Source organism: Dermacentor silvarum, chromosome 6 (assembly GCF_013339745.2).
Source record: "Dermacentor silvarum isolate Dsil-2018 chromosome 6, BIME_Dsil_1.4, whole genome shotgun sequence".
In the NCBI taxonomy this organism is placed as follows: domain Eukaryota; kingdom Metazoa; phylum Arthropoda; class Arachnida; order Ixodida; family Ixodidae; genus Dermacentor; species Dermacentor silvarum.
This window is the reverse complement of record NC_051159.1, coordinates 179,196,079-179,216,818: the sequence shown is the minus strand read 5'-3', so window position 1 is coordinate 179,216,818 and position 20,740 is coordinate 179,196,079. Positions and strand designations below refer to the sequence as shown.

General features: G+C 46.4%; 1 protein-coding gene across 3 annotated transcripts in view; it reads left to right on the top strand.

Annotated features, from left to right (window-relative positions):
• LOC119456476 (cystathionine beta-synthase) overlaps positions 1-20,740 on the top strand; it is a 64,119-nt gene that overhangs the window by 21,504 nt on the left and 21,875 nt on the right. Inside the window, exons 1-2 of one of the 3 annotated variants that reach the window (XM_037718286.2) lie at positions 8,157-8,292; positions 20,013-20,151. In XM_037718286.2, coding sequence (XP_037574214.1) covers positions 8,271-8,292; positions 20,013-20,151 — 161 coding nt within the window. In that variant the 5' untranslated portion in view covers positions 8,157-8,270. Of the gene's footprint in view, positions 1-8,156; positions 8,293-20,012; positions 20,152-20,740 lie in introns of those variants that run through there. The other 2 variants (XM_037718288.2, XM_037718287.2) reach the window with 2 other exon arrangements.

Genomic DNA, 20,740 nt, shown 5'->3' with positions numbered 1-20,740 from the left:
AGCAGACAGCTTGGCGAGAACTGCCCTTAGTGGTACAATTCTCCCGATCCTTCCTGTATCAGCTTTCATAACTGCTGCTAAGTTCAGGAGACGGGCAGTCACGCAAGAACCTATCATTAACAAATTTAACTGATTACCGACACTTTCTATTTCTTTGGAACATAAACTTCTGTCCGTAATAGAAACCTTGAAGTCCTGTTTACCAAATTCCGATGTCGAATACGTATCTACATTAAATTATTACCTGCATCGATCTGGTCTGGCGCCCACCTTCTTGTTCTCATACTGCGGTGACGACGAAACAATAGAGCACTTCTTCCTGTCATGTCGCCGTTTTTCATCATTAAGAAAACATACTTTAGAAGAAAAAGTTTATGGTACTGGATTGAATATAACGATTCCCGATATTTTGTCCTTGGGAGCCTCTTCTCTGGGACATTATCATAGTGATGTTGGTGCATCTGTTGTGAGGTATATAATTGAATCAGGACGATTCCCTTGCTAATTTTTTAAGTTTTATCTGACTTCATTCTGTTTAGCTATTCAAAATTTCTCAATAGTGTTTTTTTTTTAGATTCGTGTAATCTTTTTGTTAAATTACCCGATTCATAGCCAATCCCCATAGTGGGTAGTAGCCACTCTCGGAGGCAAGTAAGCGAGCAATCAAGGAAGCAAGTTACCGGAAAACAATCAAACCCAGCCCTATACTTATCAACATGCGCGCAGCACCTCAAGTTGCAGGTACGATCGCATTTTTTCTCTCTCTTATGGTCTATAATCAACATGCTCACAACTTGATGGTTGAAACGCAATGTTAAACGGATTTGCGTTATACCACCGTCACAATGTAAGTAAGCAATCACCCAGCATTGCCACCTTCGGCTTCATTATTCTTTCGTGGGTTTGTGACTAACGAAAAATCGAGCCGCTCGTATCGCATTATTCATGTATTCATTCAAGCACGTTGCAGGGAAAAAAAAACAGCGACTTTACCGACGTCTTCTCTGTCTGGAATTGGTACGCAGGGTGCTCTGCTTTGCTGGTTTGGGTCTGGGTGGCAGTCTTGTTGCACGGGTTTTGTTGTTAGTGTGCCCATATGAAGACCGGCGGGGTGGAGAGCCTGGGCCATTGCTGGAAGGCTTGTTGATGACTGAATGCTGCCCGAGTGGGACACAGAGGAAAGTAGCTGAACGTGAGCCTGGTTCGCAGGACGTTGCCCTGCGAGTGGGGCGCTTGTGCAATTGGCTGGTTGGCTCGTAACTGCTGGGTTTTCGGCGAGTGGAACGCGGGTGGCAGTTGCTGGACCATCGCCACATGGTTTGTGGCGCTTCCACCAGTATAGAGGGGAAACTGGTGACCGTGGCCAGCTGGCTTGTAGACAGCTGAGAATTGGAAGAACTGGACGTGCAATTCGTTGACTGGATTTTCATGCAAGTACAGTCTTTCCAAAATATGAAAAAAAAGTTTGTTTTTCTCAAACAGTCTCTGCAAATGACTTTCCATCGCTGCAACGCCCTGAAAACTGGACGAAAACCGTTAGCTGTGAGAATGCGCGTAGAAGACAACCAGTCGAAGTCGTAGTCGATGAAGTAAACGATGAAGTACGCGACACTCCAGGTTAGCGGCGAGTTTTCCCGAAAAATACCATTTTATGTAAGCATTTGCAATTTATGCAACTGTTTTATGCAATGCACTTGGTTCCAAATAGGCCCAGCGATTGCCTTTTAAAGAGATTACTTCTGCGCTTCACTGGTATTTGAAAGGGAGAATACGATTGAATCTTCCTCTGTTGTGTCGGTTTGACTTGCAGAGCACCAGCGCAGTTGTACTGTTTGGCAATCCCATACATGAACGGTGTCCTATGCAGATTAATTGTCTCTTAACAATAATTACATCTGTTTTAGTATACCATAAAACGTTATGGGACATAATTTGCTATTTCTGTTGTTGCGTTCCGGAATCTAAAGCGTGAGTGCACAGTATATCTCAAACGAACAGGAGCTGACGGTAATGTTGGATTGCTTTACCCAGGTTACAGATGCTTCGCATACATTGGCTCATTTATGGTGACAATTGTTGCTCAAAGCCAAAGTAGTCGCAATTGCACGATCTGACGAACGCTTTCTTAGCGGTCTTCGCGTCACCGCGCTCCTCTGTATAGAAGTGCACAGCGTCGAGAGCACCGCTTACCGACTGACCAAACAAAATCACACACAATGTCCTGTCTGCTGGTCCACATTTAGGTGCCGTGTTCGAGAACCTTAAAAAATCTATTAATTACAAAGCTGCCAGAAGAGAAAAAGCGGATGTCCCGCCAACATGACTAATTCTTGTTCTGCTTCGTCTACAGCTAGTCCTTTCATTTCAGTGGTAAGTCATTGGCTATTCCTTGCGGTTTGCACGGCGATACTTCGTACCAGACTGCGTTTTCTGAAATTTTTCCATGTTCTCTGCATAATCGATTATTTAATAGCGAAGTTAATTTGTTTTGTAACAGTAACTTGCGACTAAACTGACAGTTTGGTACACCTATACACGTTCCACGACTTTACCTGTCAGCTTACTTCGGCACTGGGATGGCCAGGAAGATCTATTTCTCTGAACTTACTTAGTCTGTTCCTTGTCCGTCAATACCTTGAGAAGCAATATCCGAACATTTAAGGTGGCCATGACATTCAATTAAGGGAGGCAGTTATAACAACATTCCCTGATAAAAGGTTTTGGTTAATTGTCCCTGATCAGAGACAGAGCTGGTACTTTATCGGATTATCGGAAAAAAAACTCAGAGAAGTTGGCCTGGAGCGCATTCGTCTAGCCAGGTGTTCTCCGCTGGTGGAAAGGAAAAAAAGAAAGGAAGAAAAAGAAAGACATGAATGTAACGATGAGGAAATTGAGAAGAGGCGTAGTGACATACACGACAAGCAGGCCTGTTGAAAGCCAGGAGTCCGCTTAAGAAATAAAACGAAGTGATGTCTAAATCGCCAGAAACTACATTTACAGACCAGTCCCGCCAAGGGTTGTCTTTCAAATTTCTGTCTGTCTCTCCCTCTCTCTCTCTGTCTCTGTGTGTGTGTATGTGCGTGCTTGCGTGCGTGCGTGCGTGCGTGTGTGTGTGTGTGTGTGTGTGTGTGTGTGTGTGTGTGTGTGTGTGTGTGTGTGTGTGTGTGTGTGTGTGTGTGTGTGTGTGTGTGTGTGTGTGTGTGTGTGTGTGTGTGTGTGTGTGTGTGTGTGTGTGTGTGCGTGCGTCTTTCGTTGGTTCGTTTGTTCGTTCATTCAGTTACTGCTCGGAAAGCCGAGAAAAAGAATACGTTAGACACTTTTCGATCCTGAATAGCGATGCCTCAGTGCGGACACATGGATTCCCGTGTGTAAGACGCTTTAGTGCTGCTGGCGTTCCGTTGCAAACATTGTATCCGCCATCTTTGGAGCAGTCGCCCTCTTTGCTTATCGGACAAGCAACCGCATGCCGGTCAGAGACAAGCTGCGCTGAAGCGCGTTGCTAGCCACTTGAGAGTCCTGTGCTATGATCCCGATGAAACAGCACTCCTCTCTGGCGCAACCACAGAGGTTCGGCCGCTACCCGTCATGACAATTCTTGTTGACTAGAAAGAAGAAAAAAAAAAAAGAGTGTTCGATGGTAATGTTAGCCGTTCTCGAGCTGCGGTTCAAACGTGCTCTGACATACACAGGTTTAGTGCTACCTGAAAATAAATAAATAAATAAACAAAGAATAGCCTATGTGGCATTGCATACTGTCCGGAACATTGCATACTCTGGGAACAATACAAATACGTTTATTTCCATCACTGACGTGGCTGAGACTTCTATTTAATATCATTTAATTAATTCATAGAAGTAATCTGCATTCATGTCGATAGCGAGTCTAGAGCATTCATTGCAACTGACATAACGCTGCGAATAAGCAAAATACTTCAAGCGATGGAACGCACGAGAGTATATAGCCCTTTTGACAGCGGGCTCAACTAAGCGCTTTACTGAAACAAAGCGTCCGTGAGGAAATTATTCATCTTAAAGTTTGAGATGCTTCACCTAGACGCAGCACAATGTTTTAGACAGAATGACCGATCCAAATAACCAACTACGCATCGTGTCGTTTTTCCATAACTTGGCACGGTCTTCGCTTCAGCAATCTCTTCAGCATCAGACGCAGTTCACATCGTGCGCATTATTGCTTTCTCATCCATGAACCATTAAAATATCTATAGCTTTTTTCACTGAATGGTAGACGGCGCTTGGTCAAAAGCATTGACTTCAGTCGCACAGCGACGGATGCGTCGACCACATTGCGCCGTGTGGTGATCACGACTGCTTGTAAGCGAAGCCCTGCTGGGTATACGCGTTTTACTTTATCTACTGCTTAGACCTTTGTGTCCCCACCGCAAACAATGGAACCTTGCCAGCTTTCAGTGTCACGAGAGACGTGTGCAAAAAAGATATGTTCACAGCCGGGGCAGTATCCCTAAACTCGGAGAACAAAAGCTGTTTTGGCGCCGACTGTTGCCAAGACTGGGGTGCTATGACGTCTCAAATTTGCCTTATACCGCAACCTCCACGCTACGTCCCTGTTAGCGGTCAGTTCATTCGATTGGGTGGCTACGGTGACTCAAAGGGCAATCATTATGCAGACATGGGGGCGGCAAACCAACAGCGGCAAACCTGGATGATGGGCGGCAAACCTACAGCGGGTCTACTTTCTCCGTCGCGGTCAGGCGGCGAGACGTCATGGAAGTGTTTAAAGCCCACAATTTGAGCAAGTAGTCGGCGAAATGAAAGAGACATTCGAAGAACAGCGACGCTATATGATAATGGGACGGAGATGATGGAAGCAGAAATAATCTATATATGAAAAAAATTGGCTGTGGCTAAACTCAGTTATGCCTGGGTGTGCGTAGCGAGAGGTACAGTTAATGTTATTGTTTAGCTTGGTGTTTCATTCCGTCGTTGATCCGCGGCCCTGGCACGAGATGCCGAACTAGATGACGAACCATTCTCATCTGAATGCACTCGCCTGGTCGTTTTGTACTTACGACGCTTCTCGAGGCGTGCGGCTCGTTCTTCCTCCGTCTCCTCGGCTCGCTGCCTCCTCTTAAATTCGTTCCGATGACGAAGGGCTTCTTTCCGTCTCTCCGACTCACTTTCCATATCTGCCGACGAATCCCACCGAGCCGCCCCTTCTATATATACGATGCGACGCCGGCTCCTCCGGCGATGCAACGCCGATGCAATGCCGGCGGTTGCTAGGCAACAGCTCAGCTCGCGGTTTCACCGGCTCCTCCTCTGACGTCATGCCAGATGGCGCGGCGAGTGGCGCTGCTAGCTGCGGCGGTTGCTAGGCAACGGCTCAGCTCGCGGTGCGGCCACCGACCACAGCGAAACGGCGAGGATGCGGCCACTGTAGCTCTCGCTACAAAACGGCAGGCTCAGTTGTGGAACTAAGTGACGTATGGTTACGGAACTTTGTGACGAATGAGCGGACTAGTCATTATCCACTATGATGTATAAAAACCATATGCGACTTGGCAAATAACTAGCATAGAAAGTTTGTGTACCAGCATCTGTTTCAGCGTCTGCAACACTACTACATTTCTAATTACTACTACACTATTACACTACTACACTACTAATCCATAACACATACTACATTTTGTCCAGTGACAAAGTTGAATACCTGGTCAACATGTGGGTGCAGCTCACCGCGTAAAATACAGTGTAAGACTGAGAGAGTACACAATAAAAAGCATCGTCACGTCGGCGATGTTCCCTCCGAACCAACCGCCAAACGCCAAACGCGTTCAAATGATGATGGTATAAGCGTCACCATTGAGTGAGAAACTCTCAACCCAGTCACTGATAAACTTCAAAAGGATCCGAGACACATGCGTGCTAAAAGTCTTTTTGGCAATACTACATCATCTATGCTGGCCCGAGGTGACCGCATACACGCCTCAGTTCATCACGTAAAAGCCTTAGTATTCCACATACCTATTCGACTAAGTATGCGCAAATGGTTGTAGGATTTGAAAACTGACCAAGCGTGCAGGTTCGATGACAGCTTTTATAGCGGGAATCTCTACTGGTCATGGTGAATCGCCGTTTGCGAAGGCCGCGTGGTTTTCGCCAGATGACGTTGCCATATTACTCCGCGCATGCTTTACACCCGTGCGCAGTGTGTCACGTGAGCCATGCAGGGCTGGCGTGTCGAAAACAAAGTGCATCAAGATATCTGAGATGTTGTTTAAGAAGTCGCTGAAAATCCTGCGCATAGCTCTGAACGCCAACGCGTTTCGAGTACGAGCAGCTCTTATAGCAGTGGCCTCGTTGCGCGGAATACCCTCGTTCGACAGAGCCCACGGAGTCCACTCTGGAACTTTCTGGCCCCTCTTCGAGGGGTCAGAAAGCGTGCATTGCAATTGAATGATTCCTTTCAAGAGAAATATCTAGCTACTATGCCGGTAATGCTGACCTGACCTTATTCTGCCAATCCACAATCCAATTATGAGGCACGCCGTAGTTGTGGGGCTCCGGATTAATTTTGACGACCTGGTTTTCTTTAACGTGCACCCAATGCACTTTGCACAAACTCGCATATTACCTGGCGCTGCTTCACAGGACACAGCATGCCTGACTCCTCGGTCAGCATGACTCTTCGGTATCGATAAAAAGGAACACACTCTGAAGACAGAAAGCGTTCTAGCATATCACTTCGCAATCGTGTAGGGTATAAGTGTTATGTCTTGCCGCCCTCTTTTGGATGCGCTGATACGACATCTTAGTAAAGCGCGCGTCCTTTGTTGCGATGTGCTACCCCGAGAGGTCATCTAAAAGGACTAACTTAAAATATTCAATTGACACGGTCCTAGATGAAAGACTGTGAACGGGATCTTTGTACACGGAGTGTATACTAAAAATTCAAGATTACACCTTTTGGGACGTATCCTGTCCCCAAAGGATAATCGTAATCTGTCTTGCTTGCGTTTCCTTGAAAACTCTGCGCTCGCTGCCCCCCTACTGCCTATTCTAATCATCAATCCTCATACCCCTGTTTTCTTGCCTTTCCCTCCGAGCATAATAGCAAGTTAGAGGACCTCATATTGACCGCTCTGCGCTTCCCCTAAGAAATTCTCCTCATTTTCTCTCTTCGAGGGACCAAATATACGTACAGGCCGCAGTAGCGATGGGCGCGCACAGAGTGAACCTCGCCGGCGCGTATGATGAAGCTTCACGAGTACAAGGACGCATTGTACTCGAGAAAAAAAAAAGTCTTTTTTTTCCCTGCCTGTCGGCGCCCCAGCATAAAACACAGGCGGTCGCTGTGTCTCGATGGCTCAAAAATGTCATGTGGGATTAACTCGGCAAGCCAAAAGGCATCTTCTGGCAGGACAATTGAGCAAAGGTGGGAGCTGATGTCCAGGGATGAGATCAGGGCCGGCGCAGCAGGCTACTGTCGCTGCATGAGCCGTAGTAATCATTCTCAAACAGCGCACGGACCTTGTACCAATTTTATGGGCTTCGACTGGTATGTTTCGAGCTACCATTAGGTTGAAGAGCGCGGTGGATGAATCGACGGCTGCTCCGGTAAACGCTAATCGATGAACGACTCGTTCATCGCGGGGCCGTCATCAGCAGCCGAAGCCGAAATCGAAGAAACGCGTTCAGGCCACAGTTTCAGGCTAAGCTTCTCAATATTCATGGCCTAAAGCATGAGCGCAACTACACGATGAGTCAAGAAAGAAAAAAGAAAAGAGCGAGACAGCATCACGCGTGTTTTATGCGTTAATACCCCCCTCTGCCTTTTTGTTGCTTTGTTACCCTCTTAGCCACATTTAGCCTGGAGGACCAGTTCTGTACGAAGCGCTTGGGCATCAGGGCGGGGTTTCCCACTAGTCTCTGCACCCAACCATTCTCTCAGCACGAAACCGTTACTTTGCTGCAGGTCCTGAGAAAAGGCGCAAATAGTGCATTCGGCGCCGTCCGTTGTGCAGTACACTTTCATATTTTGCATACCTTATCGCTCGTTCTCGGTACGCCGCCGGGGAAAGTAATCTGCGGTCAGGCGCCGTCGCCGGCCTTTCCGCATTCCGCGGCGCAAAGCAGGCCAGCGGTGCATTTATCGGCGCCACGATAGCCGCAATAACTCTATCGGCGTCCGCCGAAGCTGCGTGGCGCGCCCACCGCACACGCATCGCGCCACTTTAGGCCGGCCGCAACTTATCTGCGGCCTCGACTGCGTCAGTGAGCTGCTGACAGCCATGGCGCCGGTTCAGCCGAAGGGTGAGTGGTTGGCCACAGGGCCCGCACCTCCGCTTGTTGATCCTACCGCCGTGCATGTATAGGGGCTGAGAACACGTGCACCTGGAGCCGGTATTTCCCCGTCCCCGCTCACGTCTACGGTTGTTTCCCTGTGTGCGCGAGGTTTGGCTTGTCTTCACGTGGCAGTGCACGCGGCAGTCGACGCGGGCAGTAATATATGCATGCCCATACTCGCGGAAACGGCACCAGTAGCGCTTTGGCTGATACTTCTTGCGGTGCAAATTTCGCACAGCGCGCGTGGCATGCTATCTGGTTAAACTAAAATTCACGTTTCTCTTCTGGGACGTTCCGCGCAAAAGAATGTTTGCATTCGATCGCTACAAAGGGTCTGCAAAGATCAGCGGAAATTCAATGAAATGTGATATCATGTTCGTAAGAAGAAATGTAGCTGAATTACGGATTTGGCGGCTGTCGTTTGGCACTAGACATCAATTCGGATCGGTTGTAGGTGGGACCTTCTTTTGACAATCGACCAACGGAGCTATCAGAGCTTTGAAAGATTAACACGCCTTAGCGTCTGCTGCCCTTTTTGCTACGTAGGATGTCCTTCTGCTGACTTGACAATGCACGCCTGACGAAAGAACCAAAACAAACTACGGGGGGAGGGGGAGGGGGCGCACAGATGGAGTGTATGCTCCTCAGGGTGAACTAGAATAAAACGTGTAGTGCATTCGACTAGTTCCTACCGCTTTGCGACTTTACTTTGCAGTGACGTGGTGCCGTCTCGAAATTGGAGCCATAGAAAACCTGCTCGAGCCGAACGCTCAGCTGCTCCCAGAGCAATAGGAGAAGTCGCGTGACCGCAGTTCTGTCAGATCTTGGTCGCGCTCCCGGCTAGAAAGTAAGAGCGCCTCCGAACGCTTCTCTAATAATCTGGAGGCGTGGCGCTCTGAATGAACCAGACGAGTCTATTCTGAGCACTCGATATCTACTATCCGAATGTAAAATGTGCCCCAAGCAATAGCGCTTGAATAATTCGAATGCACCACCACTTTCTGGCTTTGTGCTTCTTCGTAATCGACTTCACCTGTGGTCGTTGAAGGGTTGCTTGTATGTGTTGATGAAGTGGCTCAACTTGATCTCACCGAGTGGAGTCGGAAGTGGTTATACATGACGAGCTAAGTTTATTATTCTCCAAGCAATGTCTGTTTTGAGGACAAGGTCTTCTTTGGCGACTTCACGCGGGTTTGGCGTGCGTGGGTTCTATCTGACCTCTTGGTCAAAAAACGTTCCTTTCGCGCCTGCAGAGCGTTGCGGCGAGTGACAAAGGCATCAAAATGTAGGTCGTAACGAGACACGACGCAATAATTAGGCGGACAAGGTAAAATTAACGGTACGGGGCGTAATTAGCGTTAATGCATTCTAAAGTTAACCATATTGCCCCGCAGGCTGCATTATCTCCGGGATCGGCCTACTGGGCCTCTTGGTTAATAAAAAAAAGAAAAAAAGGCGTGTCAACCAAAGTCGGCGCCATAAGAGACAACTTGGGCGTACACGCGCGTAAAAATAAAAGCGAAGGAAAAACTCGGCGTGAAGAACAGAAATAAAGAGTCCGGAGAAAATGTAAGATCTGACAATGGAACGAAGGAAATATTCAAAATAATGCAAACATATCATGCAATTATGTAACATTTAATCATATTTAATGCCTCGATTTCAGTACATATACCACATGCGCCGACCTTGTCTTCACCCGCCGGGGTGGCTCAGTCAGCTAAGGCGTTGCGCTGCTGAGCACGAGGTCGCGGGATCGAATCCCGGCCCCGGCGGCAGCATTTCGATGGAGGCGAAATGCAAAAACGCCCGTGTGCTCGCGTTGTAGTGCACGTTAAAGAACCCCAGATGGTCAAAATTAATCCGGAGCCCTCCACTACGGCGTGACTCGTAATCAGAACTGGTTTTGGCACGTAAAACCTCAGAAAGAAGACCTTGTCTTCTTTCGCGTCGACTTTGGTTGACACGCCTTTCTTTTTGGTATCTGTTCTTTCTTTTCATCGCTCTTGCACACATTACTTCGTGAGCTGCTTCTGACAACCGTCAAGTGCTCCTTTTATCCGCGTCTTATCACCGATCTATAAGGGCTGGTTAAGCAGCTGGCATTTTCCATTAGGCCACAGTGCTTCGTGGGTCTATCGCGATGTCCGTTCACTTGATCAAATAGTTTCGACATTTCTCTCGAGTACTAGGCTGCACAGACGTCAATATGACGTAGGACACAGAGAGGTGCTGATATGGGCCGTCTTTAGATCCTGCAATATAAATGTTGTAATGGCCACGTTAAGCGAGTAGCAACGGCAATTATGTGTGTTTCAACACATTATCGAGAGTTTCTTTCTCGATGCGCAATATAAAGCAGATTCCGGACATCGCTCGCTTCTCTTTTTCTTTCTCGCTTTTTTTTTTCATATACCGCAAGAATTTCGCGATACGCTATTGCATTTTTAAAACACTGCATTAGAGAAAATCTCTCTGGTTCAGGAAGCACTTGAGCGCCATTTAAGTTTGATCGCAATCAGCCTATTAATTTTATGTCCACTGCAGGACGCAGGCCCTTTCCCAGCGATGTCCAATTACTTTTGTCTTGCGTTAACCGATTCCAAGTTGCGCCGGAAAATTCACTGCCGTCCTCGACGGCGCTTCCCTTCCCTTGGCATCCATTCTGGAACACTGATAGACCAGCGGTTATCTGCACTACACATTACATGACCTGGCCGAGCTCAAAATTTCTCCTCCTAATGTCAGTTGGAATATCGGAGACCCTCGATTACTCTATAATCTACGTCACTGTCTTCCTGCCTCATGACGTCACGCCTGACATTTTTCCTTTCATCGCCTTGCTGCGCTGTCCTTAACTTCTTCTCAGGCTTCTTTGCTAACCTCCGAGTTTCTGCTCCATATGTTAGTACCGGTAAAATGCAATGATTGTACACATTTCAAGGATAGCAGAAAGCTTCAGGTAAGAGGGAAGAATTGATGTCGAAGCATTGCCTTTACTCCAATTTGTTGGCCTTCGCTCGTCACGTGTTGTGGCAGCGCTGCAGCACGTGGCTGTGCCACAACAAATTTGATCTGCAAAACAGTGCTGATTAATTTAAATATAAATTAAAAGGCTTTACGTGCCAAAACCGCACTCTGATAATGAGGCACGCTCTTAGCGGGGGACTCCGGAGTAATTAAGACCACCTAGCGTTCTTTAACGTGCACCTAAATCTAAATGCATGGGCGTTTTCGCATTTCGCCCCCATCGAAATGCGGCCGCCGTGGCCGGGATTTGATCCCGCGACCTCGTGCTTAGCAGCCCAACACCACAGCCACTTACGAGATAGCGTTAAGCGCCCCGTGTCGCAGAAAATTTAGTGTCGGCAGTAGTTGTCCGTTAAAGACAATTATATTTAGGTATATGTGTATGTCACACCTTGCTATATGACATGCCGTATGTGCGGGTTATATTGCCACACCGTTATCACTAAATTTGCTCATATCTTGTCTTACATTCTTGACAAAGTTATTCTTCGGAATTTTGAGAATGATAGCGAATAGCGCATGTCTTTTATGTTAAATATTCTTAGACTGAAATATTAAACGCACGAAACAGTAACAGAAAGCCGAAAATGATGTAACTCTTTTGGCGCGGCTGTGCACGACCTCCGGCATCAGCCCACGCAAGAGGCCGCGTTTCTGACAAAGCTCGCCTTCGTGCATAGCGTTCGCCGCCAACGTTTCCCGGTAAACATTACGGTTACATAAGCTGCAGTTGCCGGGAAGCGTGAGAAGCAGTGAGGGATCTTTGAATTCTATCGCGTTCAAAGATCCCTCACTCTTAAAGGCGAAGCTTAAGCGTCCTCCAAGTTTTTCCATTAGCATTAAGAATGACTCCTTGCAATGGCGCAAGCCGTCCGCCAAAATAAACTGATTTATTCATGTCCCTTCAGAAGAGCGGCTGAAGCCGCTGTGCTATGTACGGCTGTCATTTTATTGCGATATCAATTGTGCTATGGAGTGCTGGAATGCTAGAATTCCAGTGAACTATAATTATACGGAAACTTTAGACGCGCCGTCGTCTTCCGCCGTGCTGTTCCGGGTGCGACGACGCATGCGTGGCCGGCCTTGCCGACTCCGTGGCTATGGCGCTGTTGGGCACGTGCTCGATCGCGGGTTCGATTCCCGGACATATTCCGATGGGAACGGAATACGAGAACGCTCGCGTACCGTGGTTTGGATGTGCGTTAATTAAACACCAGATGGTCAAAATTATCCCGCCTCTCACACCCATCTCAACTACGGCGTCTCTCATGTTGTAGAGCAGCTATAGAGCGGAAAGTTGGGCTAGTTGGTGGTTGTTCATCTCTTAAACGGGGGATACTGCGCTACGAAAACACGTAAAACAGAAGAATAAGTGTACAGGACACGCGCAGGACTCACAACTGAATTTTAACGGGTCAAAGATGGCATATATGCTATGAAATAAAATGAAAAAACGACGTCGTCATGCTCAGTGGCCATCCAAAACGCTGCCATCACAATCTTGTGTCCAGAAAAAGCACCTCACAATCAGCAAGTACCACGGAAGGATGGCTAACACATACACATGCATACATACAATATATACGCCTCGAACAACTCTCGTCTACGACGGTCCCTATGACGGTATAAATCTGTTTTTTTTTTTTCTAGAAGCGGAAAGCATACCTTCTGTGTCTCTTTTTCACAAGCCCTGCAATGTTTTTATACGTGGGAATACTTGTCAGATGACTGGTTCTTAAAATGTTCTTTTAAACGGATATTTATGCAGCGTCCCGTCTGACCGACATGAACACGGCCGCAGGAGAATGGGAATTCATTAAACCACTGCGCACGCGCAGCTAACATACGGTGATCTGTGGTTTACATGGCAAACAAAAGGACTATGGCTAGGCATCTTTTCAATATTTCTCAGGACCTGAGCACACAAACGGACCATGTTTAAAGGAGCAGAAAACGCCACGTTCATCCCCATAACGTTGCACAACGTTCTTCAAATTGTGTGACACCTTTTGTTGCTAAGGGATCACAGCATATCTCTTACGTTGCTCTGGAACGTTAAACTCAACCGATCAATATTGACCTATTGCGTTTAAAAGAAATACTTTCGGTCAGGCTTTACGACTGATACCATTTAATGGTCTCACCTGAGATAGTCGGCACATGATTACCGTAGCTTAAAGGTTACGGATAGGAGAAAAAGAAAGCAAGGCAGCACATAGCTGAATAGCAACTGAACGTTTCACGGGCCTTGAATAATGATTTCAGTTTCTAGTAAGCCATATGCCACCTTTTGTCTGTCCTGTCCTAGGCTGTTATATTTCTGTAATATTAGGCAACCTGAGTTGAATTGAAATTACTGAGCACTGACATGCCCTCGCTTTTTATTTTTTGCGAGATATGACGTACAGAGGTGAGCAACCTTGTCTAGAACGCGGGAACGGCGGATTCCGGAGCTCTCCGGAGCCACCCAGCCACGTCTAACTGGGTCCGACGTCTAACGGTGGGTGCTGGGCACGTTTGGGCCCAGCAACTACCGTTAGACGTCGCTGGTTGACCCCGGAGAGCCCCGGAAGCCACCGTTCCCGCGTTCTAGACAAGGTTGCTCACCTCTGCACGTGTAGGGTCTAATAAAAAGTAAACATGAGATAAAAGCAGCCTAGACGCCTTCCGTTGCTTCTCATATCAAAGTTGATTATGTGCAAGTGTGGTTCGGTTCCTTAGAGCGCAACTTCGCAGGGATGATATGACGTGTTCGTGACAAGCTGCGTCCCGACGTGTGGAGGTTTTTAAATCCCCCATAGCTTCAGTTTATAGTGCGGCCTCAAGCGACTGTTCTCGCGTGCGGAGTGAGTGCAGCTACATAACTGGGTCCGTGTTGCGTTTTTAACGCAGCAATGAGACTGTACTGTATCGCACGTTATCCGAAAGTAGTCTTGAGGTCGGTCCCATCCAATCTTTCCACTGGAGTCAACCGTCATTGCCTCCTTTCTGATGCAGCTCTTCTCTCTTCTCATTACGACAAAAGGAAAACACCTGTTTCCTCTCCAACACTCCTGAAACCTTCGATGACTTCGACCGTTTCACGGACACGTCGCGGTGCGCGTTAGCTTGGTGACTATGGAGTTGCGCTACTATAAGCATAAGGTCGCGCGTTATGTTTACGGTCGCGACGGCCGCATTTCAATGAAAGCGAAAGGCAAGAGCGCTAATGTGCTTAGATTTAGATGCACGTTAAAGAATCCAAGGTAGTCAAAACTAATTCGGAGTCCCCCACTACAGAGGATAGAAAACTAGACAAGTTTGTTCATGGCTAGTAATAAACAGCGTACTGAAAGCGAAAACGAAGAAAGGAGCAGACCCAACACACGCGCTTGTGTTGTGCCTACGCGCTCCTTGTTTTTCAGTGCGCTGTCTGTTATTAGCCATTCCCCCAGTATACGGCGGACCTCAATCATATTCGGGATTGAGCTCTTAAAACTCCGAAATTTAAGTTAGTTTTAGTTTAACAGTTTCGCGGATGCTATTGTTCCGAACTCTCATCTTTCTTTGTCAGTCGACATGTCCATCTAAGCATCATTATTGCATGCGCTTTCATCATAAAGTGAGTATTCATTAGAAGCAACCGAGTTCTACAGGGAACTTCTGGGCGTACAAGAAGTAAAACATTCAAGAGCGGTGTGCCCCACACGAACTGATTTCATGTTCTGCCGGCGAATTGTGGATTCAACGCGTATTGTTTTACGGAACAAAGTACGAGAAACTAATACAAGGCCAAATAACGAAAGATTAAGTTCTGCGTTCGCTGACTTAAGCCTAAGCGCGCAACATGCGGATGCAGAAGATGGTACACAAAAGCACTGGCGTGTTTGACAAGAAATGCAGAAGAGGCAGTAAGAAATCCAAACAGGACTTTTGGGACCCAGCCAAGTTTTCACATGCAGTGAGGCTCCGAACCAGTCTGTTATCTGGCTAGGCGCCCTTGTGCGGATGGTAACGTGCCGAACGAATAATCATGTGTTGCTATCTGTGAGCAAAGCGAAGCATCTTGAGCAGCCTGTAAGATATAGAAAAGAACGAAATGGCGTGCCGTGTGCTTTCCCGCTGCTGATCGTGCGCTTGCCTTTCCATTGTTACTGCAGTTTCTGGAAAACCACGCGCAAATGCTAGAAGTGCACGTCTCTTCCTCGTTTGGGTGCGACACGTCGACATTTCGGTCTTTCTCTCTCTCTTTCTTTTTTTTTTTTAACATATAATGTCGTAGAAACTTTCGCTTGAGAAATAGGACAAAACCAGCCTAGCTATTTGGACCCGAAGTCATGTTTCATACCCGAATGTTGTGCCTGCTTTCGTGTTGGTGCTGACAGCTTTTGTCAAATGTTTCTAAAACAGCCCACATCTACAGCCATGGCCGTTAGCGTTGCTGGCTAACACTTCCGAAGCTAACCATTGTACACATACGTACATTCTTCTTCTTTTCTTACTAAGTAGTAATGATTTACCGCGTGAGATATCATCTAAAATACGAATGTATGCAGACGACTGCGTGTTATACGACATCATTTCATCTCCCCTTGATCATGTTCGTCTTAATGCATCATTCGTCAGATTTTCTAAATAGTGTGAAACGTGGCAAATGAATATTAACTTCCGTAAGACTGTCGTTGTGTCCTTCTCTTATGCAACTTGCCCGTTCTTTTTCAGTTACGAATTTAATAATTCTATTCAACGCGTTTCCGAATATACATATATTGGTCTCACTTTCACCACTAACCTGTCCTTGTCAAAGCACATTGATTCCATTATGATTAAAGCTCTACAAAAAATCGGCTATTTACGTCGTACGCTGTCTAATTATCCGCACGGCACTAGATTACTGTTATATAAAACTACAAAACTATTGTATGCCATATAATTGAGTATGGTAGTATTGTTTAGAATCCCTACAAGCAGTACGAAATATAGAGTTCAGTCCGTCCAAAGGACAGCCATTAGATTTATCTACCGTTGTTATGGCTACCAGTTCTCACCATCGTCAGCCATGTCCTCACTCTACCTAACATCTCTCGCCGAACAGCGACACGTTATTTCTTTAACATTTTTCACGGCATTATTCATTCTTCCTGTCGCCTCTCCAGTAATGAATATGTCACCTTTGCTAAATTCTCTTCTAGTAGGAGACATCACGCGCTTAACATTACTCTTTTTTTTACGCGCACTAATACTTTTAAGTATAGCTTTTTCCCTCGAACAATCGAAACTTTAAATTCACTGCCAGTAACCAACCGTTCTCTCCCATTAAACGAATTCTTGTCTGTGCTCGCTCAACATTGCGCTTAACTCTCGATGCTATATTTCTTTGTTGCTTGTTGTATTTCTTTTTTGTGTTGTATTATCCACTCCTGCTATAGCCCCACCAGGGGCTGCAGTGCGTGAAAATAAATAAATAAATAAATAAATAAATAAATAAATAAATAAATAAATAAATAAATAAATAAATAAATAGATAAATAATAAATAATAAATAAATAATAATAAATAAATAAATAAATAAATAAATAAATAAATAAATAATATCCAAGAAAATCGGAGAAGATTGCCGCCACACTTGGTACATAACACCGCACGCACAATTTGGAAGATGAGATCGGCTCCCATCTGCGGCATATCGTTTCTTCGTCATCTTTCATTTCCTTTTGTCATATTATTTCTATATTTCAGTTAAACATAACAATTAGTATCCCCTATGCTTTTTTTTCTGTTTTCATTTTTTCTTTCTGTGGTTGTGAGTAATAAAAAAAATTTGCGGCCGCTTAAGCTTCGTCTTTAAGAGTGGAACGCGATAGCGTTATCCGGCCCCGTTCGCATCGCATTTTTCTTCATGAGTAGGCTTCACTGCAACACAGAGCGTGGGAACGCCAGCTTAAGAGACCAAGCTTACACCGATCACTTTTAAACAGAAGTGCATTGCTGGGAAAACGTTTTTCCAGGGACAATATAAGTGGTCTGATATTGAAATGTGAAGGCCCTAGCACCTTTTTTAGTATATTATTAATTATTTGCTATTGACGATAGCTTATTTGCTATGACGATTATGATGATGATGACCCGACGCGCGCGCGTGTCCAAAACGAAAGCTAAGGCAGGCAAAGTCCCAATTTGACCTACCGAGGATGCGAGTGCCATCTGGATAGCATTTTCGCACGTAAATTACCCGAGCGTGTCGTGTTGGTATGGTACAAATGCTGGAAAAGGGGTTTGTGTTTGAGTTTCCTCGTAACAGAATTATGTTTTCTCGTACATTCAAATAACAGTCCGACGCCACCATGTCTGTAGGTTGTGGTTAAGTCGTACTTTACCATTTTTCTGACGTATTTAACTGTGAGAAATTAAATTTTTGTTCGCAAAATCCTGCACCACGTGGAAGGCCTGCGCGGTCGGGGTGGTTCGGGATGATTTTTTCCGCCAGAGACGCCGACATCCACGCCGACACCGACGCCGGATTTTCAGCGACACGGGGCCCTTAACGCTGTCGCGTGAGCCCTTCGGATCCCCTCATTTTTCTTGCTCAAGCTACTCCACGAGTGACAAGATTTGCCACCTTGTCCTGTTTCAGAGATCTCTTCAAGCACGTCTGGGACTTTAAAGCTCAGTATGTTGAGGAGAACTTAAAATATTAATTTTGGGGACTGACGCAAAAAGGTTTCCACAAGTTGCAAGTACGTTGCCTGGCCCAGTCTGTCGGTCACATCGCGTCATCATAAATATCGATAAATACTCTACAGTACGACGGCCGCTTGAAATGTGCATTGAAAAATCGGCAAACGAAAAACTGAGTGGCATGACACAGATAAAACTACTAAGGATAGTAGTTTTATCGGCCATATAAACTTGTAAATATAGGCACACTAACTAAATCAACAAGCATGGTGTCACGCGCGCACAAGGAAACATGAACGCATCTCACTCGATGACCGCGGAAACTCTGTCAAAACGCTGGAGTGATTCAGCGCGGCAGCAGCAGCAAGCGAACTGAGCTTCATGCCGGCGCTCGCATCAACGCGATCATAGCAGCGAAAACAGAGGGAGGGCGGCCTCTACCCCGCCACAGATGCCTTTCAAGATACAGCCGCCCGGGCGGGAGCGCGCGGCGTAGTACGCGGCCTCCCCCCTCCATACCCTCACCCCGGAGCCTTCCAGCCCGGCGGGACCGCGCGGCCGCAGTAAAGCGAGGCCCCTCCACCTCCCTACCCTCCCTCCAGAGCGTTGTGCGCGACGGGAATCCTGCGCCTTTCTTTCCCGCTTTCCTCCCTTGTGTGCGCGAGCCGTGATTGCCGGCTCACCGTCGCATGCACGCTTTCACTCGCACATACAGCGTACGGCGCGCGGCGACGATTTTCTCGCCCGTGGACTTTATAAGGAACCCACGGCGACAACGACGGCGACGGCAGAAATGCGTCTGGTGTGTCCATATAATTGCTATCGGAATAAAATAAACGCTTCGCTGACACAAATATTAGTTCAAGATACAACAGCGACAACAGAAATTGCTTTAATGCAAGCGCGTCGTGTCGTTCTTGCGACAACGCCCGCAAGGCTCGTTAGTGTACGTCACTGTGTCTCCCACTTTGTGGATTTCTCTCCTGCGCCGACTTCATTTGCCACGGTGCAGATGAACATTGGATCTGATGTGTTCTTCATGTCTATCTATCGCAAGTCATTTCGCCTCTCGCTGTACTTGAGTTAAAATCCTATTAAAGGTTTCATGCGCGTGACTACGTGCTTTGTAAATCCAATAAGAAATTTAATAGGTGTTAATTACAGCGGCATCCACGAGGTTGTGAAAACTCGCAGCGTTCGTCAGATAAAAGTGTACCCGTGTGCTATGATTTCACCGTATGGAAAATAACCTTGTGTGGTAAAATAATCTGCGGCCTTTCAGTAGGTATGTCTACACACTGACTGAAGTCAGTGTGTAGACATACACACTGAGTATGGACACTCATCTACACTCAGTGTGTATGGACATACACACTGAGTGTAGACATACACACTGAGTCTACACACTGACTGAAGTCAGTGTGTAGACTCAGTTAAAGCCATCTAAGGTACTGCGTCATTGCTGTCGACAGAGGCCATTACAGGCGAGAGGCAACGTTCAACTTTTTTTCCTTTTAATATAAAAGAAGTGAAGAAGCTTTGGAAGTGGGCGAAAGACGAGGAGCATGAGCCTTGACATGGCAATACCATTAACGTAATGAACTTAAGATTATTAATAGCCTGGAACACAGTTGAAAATTTAATTTCCTTGGCTATAGGCCAATAGCACCATCTGACAAAGACGCGCACTTTCGTTTGAATTTTCAGTTGTTGTGGCGGCATACATATGTGTAATATCTTGCAGACGCGATTATCACCTGGTTATCTACTGTACCACGCTTGATTGCAGCGCGTAAACCTTGTGAGGGGCTCTATGTGCGACGGCAGGGGCAATGTATGTGTGGGCCTCATTCAAGCCTCTCAGAGCAAAGAATTTGATGTTGAATGTAAGCTAGAATAAACGCCGTCTCATCCAATTCCTGGTGACTAGTTCATAGCGCTACGTTGCACCTATGTACTCTGCAGACAGGACGAGTGATGATTTTATTATTACTGCGTAGGTGAGTGCTCGCCGCAAGTTTCGTGGACCAAATACTGCACTCATGAAACCGAGAACATCGTGCTCCCGGACAAGAACAGCGTCTGCACCTGGCAGCTGGGAAAGTCAGTCGCAGAATCTCCACACCAACATATCACCAGGTGGGCACTATTCTAGCGCTTTCACACTCTGACTGAGCAAATTTCTTTGAAACTTTCTGAATTTGTTTGGCTGTGCGTTTGGATCGTCCGTTTTCTAAGAACACGGAGTAAACCGTCTTTGTTTAACTGTCTCAACGCTGGTGAGTCTTTACTGTCACACGTTCGGATTGTCTTAAGCGCAATGAGACATGACTTGAAGAAGCTGTGAAAGGGTCTAGTTCCGGCGAGTTTGTTCAAAAAATGCGCTTTTTAAAATACCTGATCCTTGGAGGACTTTGGAACGATACATAGGGTACGACGTGCTCCGCACTGTGTGCGTCGCTTTGTTTCCGTCAAGTTTGGGGTTTAGAGAAGCGCACTTATGAAATAATCGGAAATGCGTTATATGCGACAATGTCGAACCATGACACTGCCGCAAAAAAATGTACACAACTTTGTTACTTCATTTGATAGTAGCCAGGAAAAAGGAACCGTGTGAAAGATGAGCTCAGGGAAATTGCTGCGTCGGGTGTTTCCTAAACGCGCTCTAATAGCTTTCGCATGCTCTATCATGAATAACCAGAATTGTGAATAATTTAAACTAATTAAC